The sequence below is a fragment of the Primulina huaijiensis genome, chromosome 3 (genome assembly GCF_012295235.1).
Source record: "Primulina huaijiensis isolate GDHJ02 chromosome 3, ASM1229523v2, whole genome shotgun sequence".
NCBI lineage: Eukaryota > Viridiplantae > Streptophyta > Magnoliopsida > Lamiales > Gesneriaceae > Primulina > Primulina huaijiensis.
In genome coordinates, this window is record NC_133308.1 from 3,072,015 (window position 1) to 3,085,331 (window position 13,317).

The following is a 13,317-nucleotide window of genomic DNA, read 5'->3' on the forward strand; positions in this document are numbered from 1 at the left end:
AAGGTATTAGTTTTTCGGACGACAGACATCAAATCTCTGGATTTCGACATCGATCTTTGTTTAGAGAGTTCAAATATAACGATGATGAAAAAGAGATAAAAGGTGGTGCAACATATTCATTAATTAGCTTACGAAGGTAATGGAATTGTGGGTTTTCTCAAATATAATTTCGAGTTTGAATAAAATCGTCGTCATGGATATATATAGTATTTAATAAAGTCAAATCCTTATGGTATTCCGATGAAACTGTTTTTAAAAATACACAAATATTCCATTAACTTCCCTCACTTTTAACTCTCCTTAATTTTATCTACAACACATATCACCCTTGACGTTTTTAAACATCTAACCAAATTATACAAACTATTTATCACTTAACATAGCTAGACCTAGCGAAGGGTCTGGTCAAATCCAACCCAAACCCGAACTCCAACCGGACTGTGTTCAATGGACTGGTTAATCTGGTCTACGGGTTTGACCCAGAAACGTGATCGGAACCACCCTAGGATCGTCCGGTTACGGTTTACAAGTATGAAACCCGTCGATCCGCTGGATTGCACGTGTTCGACCCAATTTGTCAGACAATTTTTTTTATTTTTTATTATATAAACGGTAACGATCAACCGATCAAGTGGCCGTTTGCAATATATTGTCATTATTAAGTGACCGTTTGTCGACCCGTCGGGTCACTGTTCCATATTTTTGTTTTTATTCATTTGAAATCAACGATGACGTGGTCGTTGTGTAACTGTCAACCCGTCAAATCGGCCTGGACCCGGACCGACAGGTTGTGAAGACCAAAGAATTTGAAGAGCCACATTTGAAGAGCCACAAAGCCAATCCTTTAAACCACATTTTCAAGCCATGAATTCAAGGAGGAATTTGAAGAGACATAACAACATGTTAATGGTGTTTAAGGCCATCAAGAAGGCCATAAACATGGATGTAATGACCTTGAATGAGAGCCTTTTCACCTCCCTTCCATGAGCCTATAAATACCATGCATGATGACCAAAAAGAAAGCACAAAACATTCACAACATTCTGAAAATTTCAGCAACTCATTCTTGTCCATTTTCGAAGCACCGCAGTAGCTGAATTATTGTCCGGTTCGACGCAGTCCAGCAGCTTTCGTGTTCGAATTTTAGTTGTCTTTCCCTCAAATCTTTGAAGATTATCATCAAGTAAGTGGGCTTTTGCTATATATATTTCTTTGTAAATGGGTTTTTGCTATACTTTTACGTACACTTGCATTTCATAAGTGTACTACTTGATATATATATCGACATACTTTTTCTTCGTAAGTATGTCCACATTTGTTTAAAAATACATTATGTATGTTTCTTCAAATTCGATCGGCATGATATATTCGTTTTTATTTGTTATGAAAATCTTTGAACAATTTGTTGTTTGATATTAGTTATAATATTTGAAAGCATGTTTGAAATATTTGAAATGCACTGTAATGATTCGAATTAGAAATGGCAAGGAAATTCCGATATTTGATATGCTTTGTTTAAGGCCCTGATGCGGTGGGATATAATAACCGTTCTTTTGGCCTCGCCCCTTAGAGGAGTAACATATAGGGGACTGATCAGTAAACCATGAAAAAGGAGATGATTTTCAGTGCTATGTTTGTATCTTGTTCATATTCGATTCAACATGCTTAAGATTGAGATTATAATAATGTATTCGTATAATTATAACCTTGATATTCGTTATGCCCGATCGGCCCCCATTTACTGAGTATTTCCCAAGTACTCACCCCTTACATTCCCACCTCCAGATAAGAACGAGAAACAAATCGAAGATAAAGAACAAGAATACTTTTGGGGATGGTGATGAAGTCAATCCAATTCAAGACCAGTCTTATCATTGTCTCTTAGTTATATTATCGTGTTATACGCTTCCGCATTTCGTTTTAATCGCATTGTAAAGACGATTATTGATTTATGTAATAGACTGGCTTTTGGCTATTTGATGTACTACGTGGCTTGTTGTTATACGGTTTTAAATTGTTAAACAACGCCGATGACACGTCTCGATTTCGGGGCGTGACACAGGTCGACCATTGCATTTTTTTACCGAAATTTATTCTATAAATACCCCTTACTCTTTTCATTTTTTTCAAACAATTTTCTCTCGATCTTTAATTCTCAATTCTTTATTGATTATCATAATGTCAAGTCTCGATTATTGGTTTATTGTCGATTGTTGATTTATTTTCATAATTACTTCAATTTCATATTTATACAAATGGCCGGAGTTGGATCAAGTCGTAGGGGGTAAAGAAAAGGGAAATTACATCATGCTACCTGAGTTTGAACATAGCGAGTTTCCTTCATTCAAGGTCGATGATTGTAATCATGATTTTTCCGATGAGAACATCAAAAACGTGAACAAGAGGCTAAGCAAACATGTCATCATCATAGTCAGGAAAGTATGAGCAGTCTCATTGTGCTTAAAAGTAAAACTCGAATGGTGCCTCGCCCGACATCCGATATCCTTACCAAACATTTCGAAAAAACGACTTTTTTATTTGATGATATGTAAGACAAATACAAACATTGTTTGAAAACTTACAAATTTAGGAATTAATTTCTTTGAATTCAAAGTGTTTATAAAATCATTTTTCCGATCCTATGATGTCAAGTTTTCGGACAACAGTTGTGCAAAGAAATATTTAAATATTTATAAATTGAATACACGCAACTCCAAATAATTCGAACTTGTGGGACTAGTAGTAATTTTACAAAATAAAAAATAAAAAAATAAAATAAATTACAGAATTAATGATGGAATAACTAGAAATGGGAAAAAAAGTATTTTTATTCATTTGTTTATTTGCAATCTTGATAATCCATCTTATCGAATTTAATATTATTACGGTTTTATTTGTAATTTAACTCTTTTTTCAATATAACACGAATGTGACACCAATGATGGGTTAACGTTTGTAATGCTATATCAGTGTTCTAATAAAACAAATGACTAAAATTATCGATAATAAAAAAATATAACAACAGATATGATTAAAATTATAAATAAACAAACATGCCACTAAAAAAAATATCATTTTCACTTAAGATATTTGACAGTTGACACTGTATTTGACCGTCGTTTTCCCTAAAAGTTTCTGATCTATCCTAACAGAGAGGCAATGTGTCTCAGACTCCCATACACGAAAGACATCATATGTTCTAGCTACCTAAATGTATTACCATAACAATTGATTTAATGACACGTATTTTATCACATTAATATTATCAACATTAATATTTTATGTGTGTAAATTCGACTTCCCTTTGATTTCTTTTACTGTATTTTTGAATTAATAAACATAAAACCTGGTTCTTTTCAAATTAAAAATACTTTTTTAAGACATGCTACATTAAGCACATGTTTAACACTTCATTATCTAAATTCTTCACCCTAAGAATACAATGAATCTGTCATTTGAACCAGAAAATTGCGTTATACATTGGAAGGTAAGAATCGCATTAATTTTTGCAATTTTTTCTTAATTTTTAACCCGAATTGTACTCGGGCTGCATCAAAAGAACTGAATTATAACATACCAGGAAGGATATTCCTTTACTCATGTTTTATTTTGGCATCTACACTTATATTATTCTACATGGTTCAACCAAGAAAATTTACATAACCTGATGAATCTGTGAACAAAAACATCAGCGGCCGCTCCGCATTCAGCAAACTTGGTTGGAGCTCATCGCGTTCAACTAGGCAAGATATGCGAGTATAAACCTGAAGCTCCACATGCAAAACGATAGCAGTTAATGGTTGCTCTCCTTTTTGGTCTATTATCTCCATACGGCAAGTGACGGCAAATTATACCTGTTTGTACATGAAAGTTGGACCTAGTTTCCACTGCGATTGCACCAGAACTTCACACCTTCACTGGGGCAAAAGAAACAAAACACAGAAACTGGTGTAAAGTCCAAGTGCATAGCTTGGCATTAAGGCCAGTTTAAGATAAATTCCAAGATAACACGATATGGTGATAGATCAAACTTGACACAACCAATAATCTTTATAAAAGCAGCTACATTGTTTCGAAACTAAGCTAGCAAACTGAAATTGTTCTGATCATTTTTAAATTTTAGGGGTTATTGGCTTGTTTCCTCGAATGTTTGTTCCTAGTTTGTGTAATTAAAATGCTACTATTGCCATGTCAAACTCAATCTCGATCCAATAGATGAGAATAGGCAAATATCGTTGAATACGTGTGAACCCATACCAAACATTATCAAATAATTAGTAAACTTAATCTTGATCCAATAGAAGAGAATAGACAAATCTCATTGAATGTGTCAAATTATATCTAACATTATTAGATAATTAGTAGATCTATGGAGTCGAAGAAGTTTGACAGGTTATGTTTTTTTTAACTTGGGGACATGAGCACAAGATACCATATTATATAAATTTAGCATAAAAGTGGATGTTTTCCTTATTATTTACATAGACTCGACTTTAGAAATTTTTGAAGGACATCTACATCAGGATTTGATCAGCTATCTCATTGGTTTATGTAAATCTAATATTTGTTTTGCTTCAGTTTAAAGCTTTGTGTTGCTACAATGAAGACAACATAATAAGCAGGCTAAAAGATTATACTGGATACCTTAAAGATAATGGCAGATAGCCTTAGGATACAACCACACTGGAGGTTATTCACCAAATGTGTCCTCAAAATCTCCATTGGCGGAATTTTCTTGGCAAATCAATTCATTTTCGCCCATAGAATTCAATCCAAGGCCACTCCAAGTCATCGGTGAAGGATCATGATTGTTCTTTCCCTGATCATTACCACTGTGGCATTCCACGCCTAATGTCTTACTGTCGTCTGCAAATGATGCATCAACATTGAGATCTGAAACCAAATCAAACCCTAACTGCTCGACAGGTCCAGAAAAAGCAACTGTAACACCACCCTGATCAGATGGCTCAGAAGGTTCTTTCTTTTGTTTTCTCCATTTCTTTGTGGATGAAGTTCCATCATCCTCAAAATCTTCTTCATCTCTTTCTCTGTGTAAATAAACCCACAGCTTTCTCTCCCCATCAAATTGCACACACGGATCGCGTTCATAATGCAAACGATCCAGTGCACCGCTAACAACTTGATTGACCTGTGCATCAGAAACGTCTTCCACAATGTACTGTGAATCTCTAATCAAGGTGCAGACATCCGCTCGGGTTCCAATGCTTCCAGGCAATCTAGCAGCAGCATCTCTCACAAGACAAAGAATTGTGACATGCGGTGGTCTATCTCTTTTCAACATAAAGTGGTCCCGGGCCTTTGATGTTGGCTTGCCACCGCACCTTCTCAAAGGAGCAACAATGGATTTTTTACCATCAACGGCAGTATAGTTGAAAGCTCTGTCTGGTATTAGATACCTAAGAACTTCTTCCTTCCGGAAGTAGGCTCTTACTTCTTCAGGGTTCGGACTGATGGTACTGAGACTTTTCTGAGCTCTCAGGTCCTTGAACCTCTCTTTCTCATCCAAAATGTTTTGCATCAGTGTCAAAGGAGGAGCAGGAAGGCTTCCTATTTTCTGAAGGGCATCTTGACTGTTTTTCAGCCAATTAGCGAATGAGTCAACCAGTTTGACAAGTGTTTTATATGGAAGGGCCCACCCATCTGGAGATGTCCCCTCTTCAATCACCATAGAGTCAGAAAAATTGCCAACTACAGGACCAATCCATGACCAACTCTTGGTAGATTTTTCATATACAACAAGAGGTTTCCACCCTTTCGCACCTAGAGGTGCAGTTCTAGACGAAAATATTTTTAGAACGCCCCTGACCAAATCCTGTAGCGGTTCCTGAGTTTCAAGGATACAAGGATCTCCAGGATTTGATCTAACAAGGCTAACAATTTCCTGAACAGTTCGAGAGATGAGGCCTTGTTCTGTAGAATTTTGTAAAGCTTCAATAGACGCACCAGAGGTTGAATTAACTGCACTGGTATCTTCCTGCTTTCTTTCTGGTTCCTCCTTGACCCCTTCTCCAGCATCAACTTTATCATCATGTTTTCTATCCTCTGAGAATTCCTCTGGAAGCATAGTAATCATAGCCTTGCGAACCGCTGAAAGAAGATGGATAATGGAGAACGAAAACCCAGTGAGTACTGTAGGTATGATTAAAGGAAATGCCTTGTTCTTCGGTTTGGTTTGCGTCTCAACAACTTCCATTTCCGCATCTACAGACGGTGGCTCAGAAATTTCATCCTCTAAAACATCAAAGTCCTCCCCCAACGTGTTCTTTTTACCATGTTTCCTCAAAGAATTGATACCACCAAGTAGCAGCTGAGTATCATGTAGACAATCATTATTATCTTTGAGGTCCATGTTGGTTGAGCCTTCCTTCAGTCTTCGTTTCTTTGAGATAGTATTGCACCCTACCAAATGCGCACCAGATATTTCGGCATGGTGGCCTGTGGATGACTCAACCATCTGACCTTTCTTTCCCAACTTGAAAGACACTCCATTATCTGCTGCATTTGGTTGCGCCCAGAGCAAGTCATCCTCAAGACTGTAATCATTCATGTAATCCGATGGAGGATGATCAGTATTACATTGAGCCTCACTTATTTGTTTTCTCCCAGGAACAAAAGAGGATTTCAGAGAAGACGACTTGAAAATATTGCCATGGCTTCCTTCTACACGACCATTTCTTCCCAATGGATAGAACAGTTGTTGATCATCACCTCCAATTACATTGCCTGATCCAATAAAATAATCTCTCTGTGAATCATCAGTGGGCAACACATTCAAGTAGCAAGCATCATGCATCTTACCCTTGTGTACTGATTTAGTAATATCTTGATCTTCACCATAATCGTCCATCTGGTTAGTAGATTTTAACGATCCATCAAGTCTAAGGTAGTTACTACCTTTTGCATCTTTCCTAGAAAGTTTGACCTTTTTTGTCTCTGGGCTATATTTCGAATCTGGCACACCACCAGGGTAAGCCCACTTGCTCCTCATCAAAGGATTCTCATCATTATCATCCATCATTTGATCCGATGAATCAGACTCTGTTTCTTCACCTCTGTCAAAGGCTACAATACCTACATTTTCTGCCCCATCTCTTTGTCTATTTGGTTTTAAACTTGTTCGAAAATTTTCTTGTAAACTTTTAGCTCTGCTCATAGATTGTAATAACGTATCATTTGCATTGAGATCAATTGCTTTCCTTCCCATAGCCCACTTCTTAGTTTTGGCATCAAAATGTGCAGTGCGATCATATGGTGAATCATCAGGAAAAGGACCCCCAAGTGGTTTACCAAGCCATGTTGGCTCACTTCCACCCAAAAGCTCAAGTTGACTTGCTTTCAAGGACGAATTCAACTTCAGTTTGTTAACAAACTCCATCTCATTCTCTGAAGACAATTGCTGAAAATTCTTGGGGAAGTTCATTTTGGCCCCTCCATCGTACACATCTCTTCTATTAGATGGCTTTGTAACCCTAATATCGGAAAACTGATTAACAGCACTGTTCCTTCCACGAGTACTTATATCACTCCTTGATGTCTCAAGGAGACCCAAGGAACTATCCACATCACTCCCACCCGCTGAGCCTTTTTGTTTCTTTCCAAATTTCAAACTTTTAGACTTCGCATTTACTCCACCTCGTGGTAGATTTCGCTCTCTGTGCAAAGCTACTGCAAACGTTGTGTCTTCCTCATCATTGTCCTGTATCAGCCTCTTGTTCATCCTGACTGACGCAGAAGTATTATAAGCAGCTACCGCTGGTTTATTCCGATAAACAGGCAAAGCCAAACCATGATGTCTTGACTGCATTTCGACTTCACGATGAATCGACAGCGAATGGTCTGCAAACTCTTTTGCTGAGGTGGTTTTGGATCCAGCCAACTTCAAAGTACCTTTAGGGTTCTTCTTTGCTTGCTTGTTTGATTCTGTGACAATTTTTAGGCCAGGAGCACAAATATCCAATTCCAAAGACCGGTTATATCCAGAAAACCGACCTGTCTTTGGAACTAATTTCCCATCCTTAGCTTTTTCGCCCCATAAATCATTGCCTGAATCATCTTTGTCGGATGAGTCAGTACCAAATTTTTCCATACTTTCATTCATCAAACTCTTCTGACACTTTTTAATATTCAACACACGAAGTTTCTCCTCGATACTATACCCTTTGCAGTTCATCCATGCATCTCTCATTTGACAGAGATTGTTTACCATCGCATTTTGATGCTTTCGAATGCAATGATAATGTTGTCTTCTCTGGAGGAAATTCAAACCCTGCCTGTAATGTGCTACCCTTGGCTCACATGATCCTTCCTTCAGCATCTCAAATAACGTATCAACAGGACTCCCAAAATGCAAGTTATCATAAGAAAAAAGCTCTTTCAGTGTAAGAACAAAATTCTCTTGGTCCATATCAGGTAAATACTTGGCAAGACTAAATCTTTCCTCTTCAGTTAAAATCTCATTCCATACTTCCATAGATATAACATCTTTAAACCCAGGAAGATCATAGAGTTCATAGGGAATGCTGCAAGTTTGATCTCCGACTTGGCAAAATTCCTCTCCAGTTTGGCCTAATTCAAGTAAATCAAAGTCATCTGATCCCGCTCCTGAATCACATTCATCAAATTGATCATCCTCATCATCATCTGATTCAACAGCTGAAATAGAGTTTCCACGCTGCAAATTTTCATCATCACCACACACAACCGTGTCCCTCATTTGGGGCAACTGATACTCTGGATTGCAACGAGACAACTTAAACCTACACTTTTCAATAGCCATTCAACAGTAGCATAACCGCAAAAAACAAATAACAGGAATCATGTCTTATCAGAATTTCAGAACACCACCATACTCCAGAAACTTCTCGAGCTCAATTCAAATCCTATAAGAACACAAACAAATCCAAGTCAATAATAATTAAAAAAAAAACCTGACTTATCCATGCAATAAAAATAAAGAACATAGAGCCGAGTAACTCTGAGAACAAAAACACAGAAAGTAGAAGAAATAGAATCCAATTCCCAATTCAAACAATTACCCAATCCAATTCAAATACTTAACTACAGAAAAACACCCAGATTACAAAGCAAAGTCGAAAGCACGAACGAAATCAAATACCCATCAATCATGCTCTAAAAATACTTGGAGCCTGGAGGTGAGATGATCAAAGAATACCCTGGAATTAACGAAGACGCAGAAGAATCCGAGTGGAGCAATTGAGATGATATATCGTAGCGTGACAACCCTAGCAATCGATATGGAAAGAGGGAAGAAAGTTAACGAGTACGTGACCGCTGTATGCTAATGTGAGCGAGGAGCCGACTGATTCAGAAACACGTGATATTACCAAAATAGGCCCCAGGTCGAGTAAGAAAAACACCATTCGGTCCGTTCGAATCTTAAACGTAAACCGGAAGCTTCTTTCTCATTATTCTTTATTTTTTAAACATATATATTACTTAAAAATTAATTCTATTATAATCAAATCACAAATTTAAATTAAAATGTATAAAAATAAAACTATCACGAATCGAAGTCAAAATTCACCTCCAAATAGTATGATTCTATTTATATATAGTAAAATGAAAGTTTATATCTTTTTAAATGATGACATAAAAAAAAGGTGTTGAACCGATGGTTTGTAGTTCATCTGACATAAAGGTCTAAGTTTTGGATGAAGTTTCGTGCTCCAAACTCAATTTTGTTGGTGACACATGTTTCGTGTTCGATACCCAAACCCTTTACGATTATATAATTGTTGAGCTTTGATCAGTATATTCCAATATTGAGTGATGAAGAAAGAAAACTGAGTATATAGATTAAGGAGTAGAAGAGATGGGCTTATTAGGATACAAGCTAATGGGCCGGGCTAATATGATAAGTGGGCTGTGTATTAGATTAAACTATCTGATATATAAGCGGCCAAGAGTTCAGTTAGCAGAGGAGATATCATCTTCTTCAGCTTACTTCATTTCCTGTAATTTTGTACTGATCTCATTACTCATAAATAAAAACTTTGCTCCGAGTTCTAAAGTGGATGTACACATTTTAAGCCAAACCAATCTATATATATATGTGTGTGTGTGTGTGTGTGTGTGTGTGTGTATGTTATCGTGCACAGGGAACATGGATGCTAGCTGGATTTAAATTTAAAAAATCATTGCGAATATAGAATCTGGATGAGAAACATATGTCATGATTTTAACTTGGGAAAAATTACTTCAAAGTTATTTCACAATATGTGGAAAATAAGTGGTATTTTCAATTCGGAATTTTTGACCTTACTCAACAACTTTTATTTGTCATTTCCGATCTGGAAGAGAAAATGGCTTGTGCATGCGTTTCCCGGACGGCAGAACACGAGACGACCCATTCTCCCCGCCGTGCGCTTCTCGGACCACCCATTCCTCCCCCTTCCTCTTCGACTTTCTAATTTGAGATCGTACAGTGTGGGGTAAGAACATGGAGAATGAGAGAAGAACAGTCGTTTGTTTATCTTTAAAAATTTTAAATAAAAAAAATTTAAATCCAACTGGATCGGACGGCCAGCTCAGATTACGCCATCATTCCCTGCATTTTAGCCTTTAGGTGCAAGATCACACGCATGTGTGTGTGTTGGCAAACAACAAATACACCGTATTCATTAGCTGAGACACAATGCAGCTACAAATTTATATTGAAAAAGGTTAAATTATATTAGACTTGCGCTCTTTAAATTTAAAAATACAGTACGTAAATTTATCTTCTATAAAACACAATTACTAGCTAGTTGATCTGGGGTAGCTTCTCGAATTTTACGCCGCGGTTAACTTGGACTTGATTGACCAGGAGATTCCTTCAAAGATTGGATGCAGTAATTTCATGTTGATAATCCATTTGGCCTGGAGACTTGAGGGGGAAGAGTTGCAGGGTTTCCAGGGGCCTATTCCCACAGCAAGGGAAGGTGGGAATCATCATCAAATCATTGCAATCTCTCGGGAGATCTTCAGCCGTCGACCATGCATGCTTCATCATTTCATCCAGTACCGCCCCATTATTAGTTTCGAAACGAATATTTTCCGCGAAGCTGTAACAATGGTGGTACGGGCGTTGCTGTTGGTGAAGTTGCTTGGCGATGGCAAGCTTCTTCTTGAGGTTCTGGCGGTCACGGGCTTTATGGTTCTGAAACCAGTAAAACACGTTTTTGCCATGAATCATGCCATAGAAGGAAAGGTGGGCGGTGATTTTTTGTATCTGAGAAGAATTCGGATTCGTTATTCCTCTGCTGTACAGTTCCTTCAGTATCATGCGCTGTTCTGGGGTTGGACACCATCGAGTGGATGAAATTTTAGGCATGATGGTGGTAGTTTAATTTTATGTGATTTGCGTGAAAATAGTGATTGGTACTCAAAAGTATTGACTCGTTGATCTTGTTCGATGAAGCATATAGTTAGGACATATAAATAGCTAGGAGAAGATTGAGATCAGAGTCGATTGAAGGCGATAGTTTGAGGCCCCACGTGCCTATTGCATGCATGCATGTGTAGCATGCACATTTTACAGTGTCATCCATCTTTAAGGAATTTTATCTGTAACTTATAAAAATTTTACATGCGTATCTCCCATCTATGTGCGTCTAGTTTAGGTATTTCATATCGTAATAGAACCGAAAATTATGATATAAAAATATTTATATCGATATCATCAATTCGTATAATTTGTATATCGATTATACCGAAATGTGGTGATATGCAGAGATTTTGGTACGATATCGATGTATACAGTTTTATGTTGAAAAAATACTATATATTTTTTCAAATTTTAACTTCATTATTAAAAAATATTATATATTTTTTAATTTGTATATATTATTTTCGGCATTTCGGTATATACCAAAGATTTTCAAATTTCATACTATTATCGTACCGAAAATTTCGGTATCAATACTATACTGCATCAAAAATTTCGATAAATTCAGTTTTTTTCGGTTCATTATATTAATCCATGAAGCATTAGATAATTTTGAGTTCTAACTTTTATCGTCTTGTCCCAAACACGACATTGATTTTTTTTTTAAAACTTTTTGATTAATGATTTCCTCTTTTTTCTTTTTAAAAAAACGAATCATAGAATAACGTACATATTTTGAGGTGACAGTCGAAAAATTAAATAATTGCTCAGTATGAAATGCAAAGGATTAAATGTTATTTCATTTTTTTTAAAAAAAAATTGAAATACTCGAGTTAGACAGGGAAAAATGATCAGTACCGACGACGCGGGTGTCATGCTGATGTATAATCTGGCAATTAATTGATTGCAGGCTTTGTTCTAAGGCAGGCAGCGCAACCGCATGGCTGAGTAGTCACGCATTGAATTTCAATATTACAAGGACCAATTTGCAACTACCTTTTACACCCTCATACGATCATGCACTTCTTTTTTGGCATTGATCACTTGGTAGATACATTTTATGACAGAAAGATCGCTCTATATTCTATGCTATATTATTAAACGTGAGATTCTTATAGTAACTATCTTAGAAGACATCAAAATATTTAATTTTATAATTATCCTACTGAAAATTTCCTCAAATTCATATTTTATATAGAAAAAAATTTAAACAAAACTTCTTTTTTAAATCGAACAATTCTTCTAAATTGAAAATAGTTTCGTATTAATTATTTAGTATTATTTGATCAAATTAAAAATAATAATAACACATACCACGCACGTGCGCATCTTTTACTAGTATATACTATTAACGTTTCATAGACCAATTATTCAATTTAATTCAATACATATTCAAAATGAGTCTTTATAAGACGTTACCTTTGCAATTTTGTATAATCTTCATTCAGCTCGTTCCTAGCTACCACCATGTTATCCGTGACAAAGCCACATTACTAAAGCTCGTGTGGTCCAAATATTTTTAAATTTTTTATACATTAATTTTAGAATAAGTTCAATTTAAAACATTAAAAAATTTTAGAGTTTCTTGGTTCCGTCATTGCATGTTATGTTGTATTAATTAACTGGCCAATGATTGATTCAATGATGATATTTGTGCTACATTACATACTAATATTATCTTTCTTGCAAATCCNTGTATGGCATGAGATAAGAGTGTGTTTGACTTTAAGATTAAAGTGTTCTCAAATCGAACACTGAATTCAAAACTCGAGAATATAACGGTAAGAGTATATTTACGTTAGAAAATGATTNAAAAAAAAAAAAAAAAAAAAAAACACAAACAAAGAACGTGTAAGGTCAGATTGAGGATGACGTCATTTGGGAAGGACAATAATGAATAGTTTTACAGG

The 13,317-nt window shown here is 36.2% G+C and overlaps 1 protein-coding gene across 5 annotated transcripts; it reads right to left on the reverse strand.

Annotated features, from left to right (window-relative positions):
• Positions 1 to 3,390: 3,390 nt before the first annotated feature.
• Positions 3,391 to 9,353, reverse strand: LOC140973090 (uncharacterized). 5 transcript variants are annotated; one of them, XR_012174569.1, is made up of 4 exons: positions 9,194 to 9,353; positions 4,645 to 8,900; positions 3,855 to 3,912; positions 3,391 to 3,764 (listed from the first exon to the last, which is right to left on the reverse strand). XR_012174569.1 is itself a non-coding variant. In XM_073435655.1 (3 exons), the coding sequence occupies exon 2, from the start codon at positions 8,795 to 8,797 to the stop codon at positions 4,691 to 4,693; it is 4,107 nt and encodes a 1,368-aa protein (XP_073291756.1). In that variant the 5' UTR covers positions 8,798 to 8,900; positions 9,194 to 9,353; the 3' UTR covers positions 3,391 to 3,912; positions 4,645 to 4,690. The 5 variants fall into 5 exon arrangements, 3 of the variants coding, with proteins under 3 accessions (XP_073291756.1, XP_073291754.1, XP_073291755.1); XR_012174568.1 differs by having other exon boundaries at positions 3,855 to 3,917; XM_073435655.1 differs by having other exon boundaries at positions 3,391 to 3,912.
• Between the last annotated feature and the right edge of the window lie 3,964 nt (positions 9,354 to 13,317).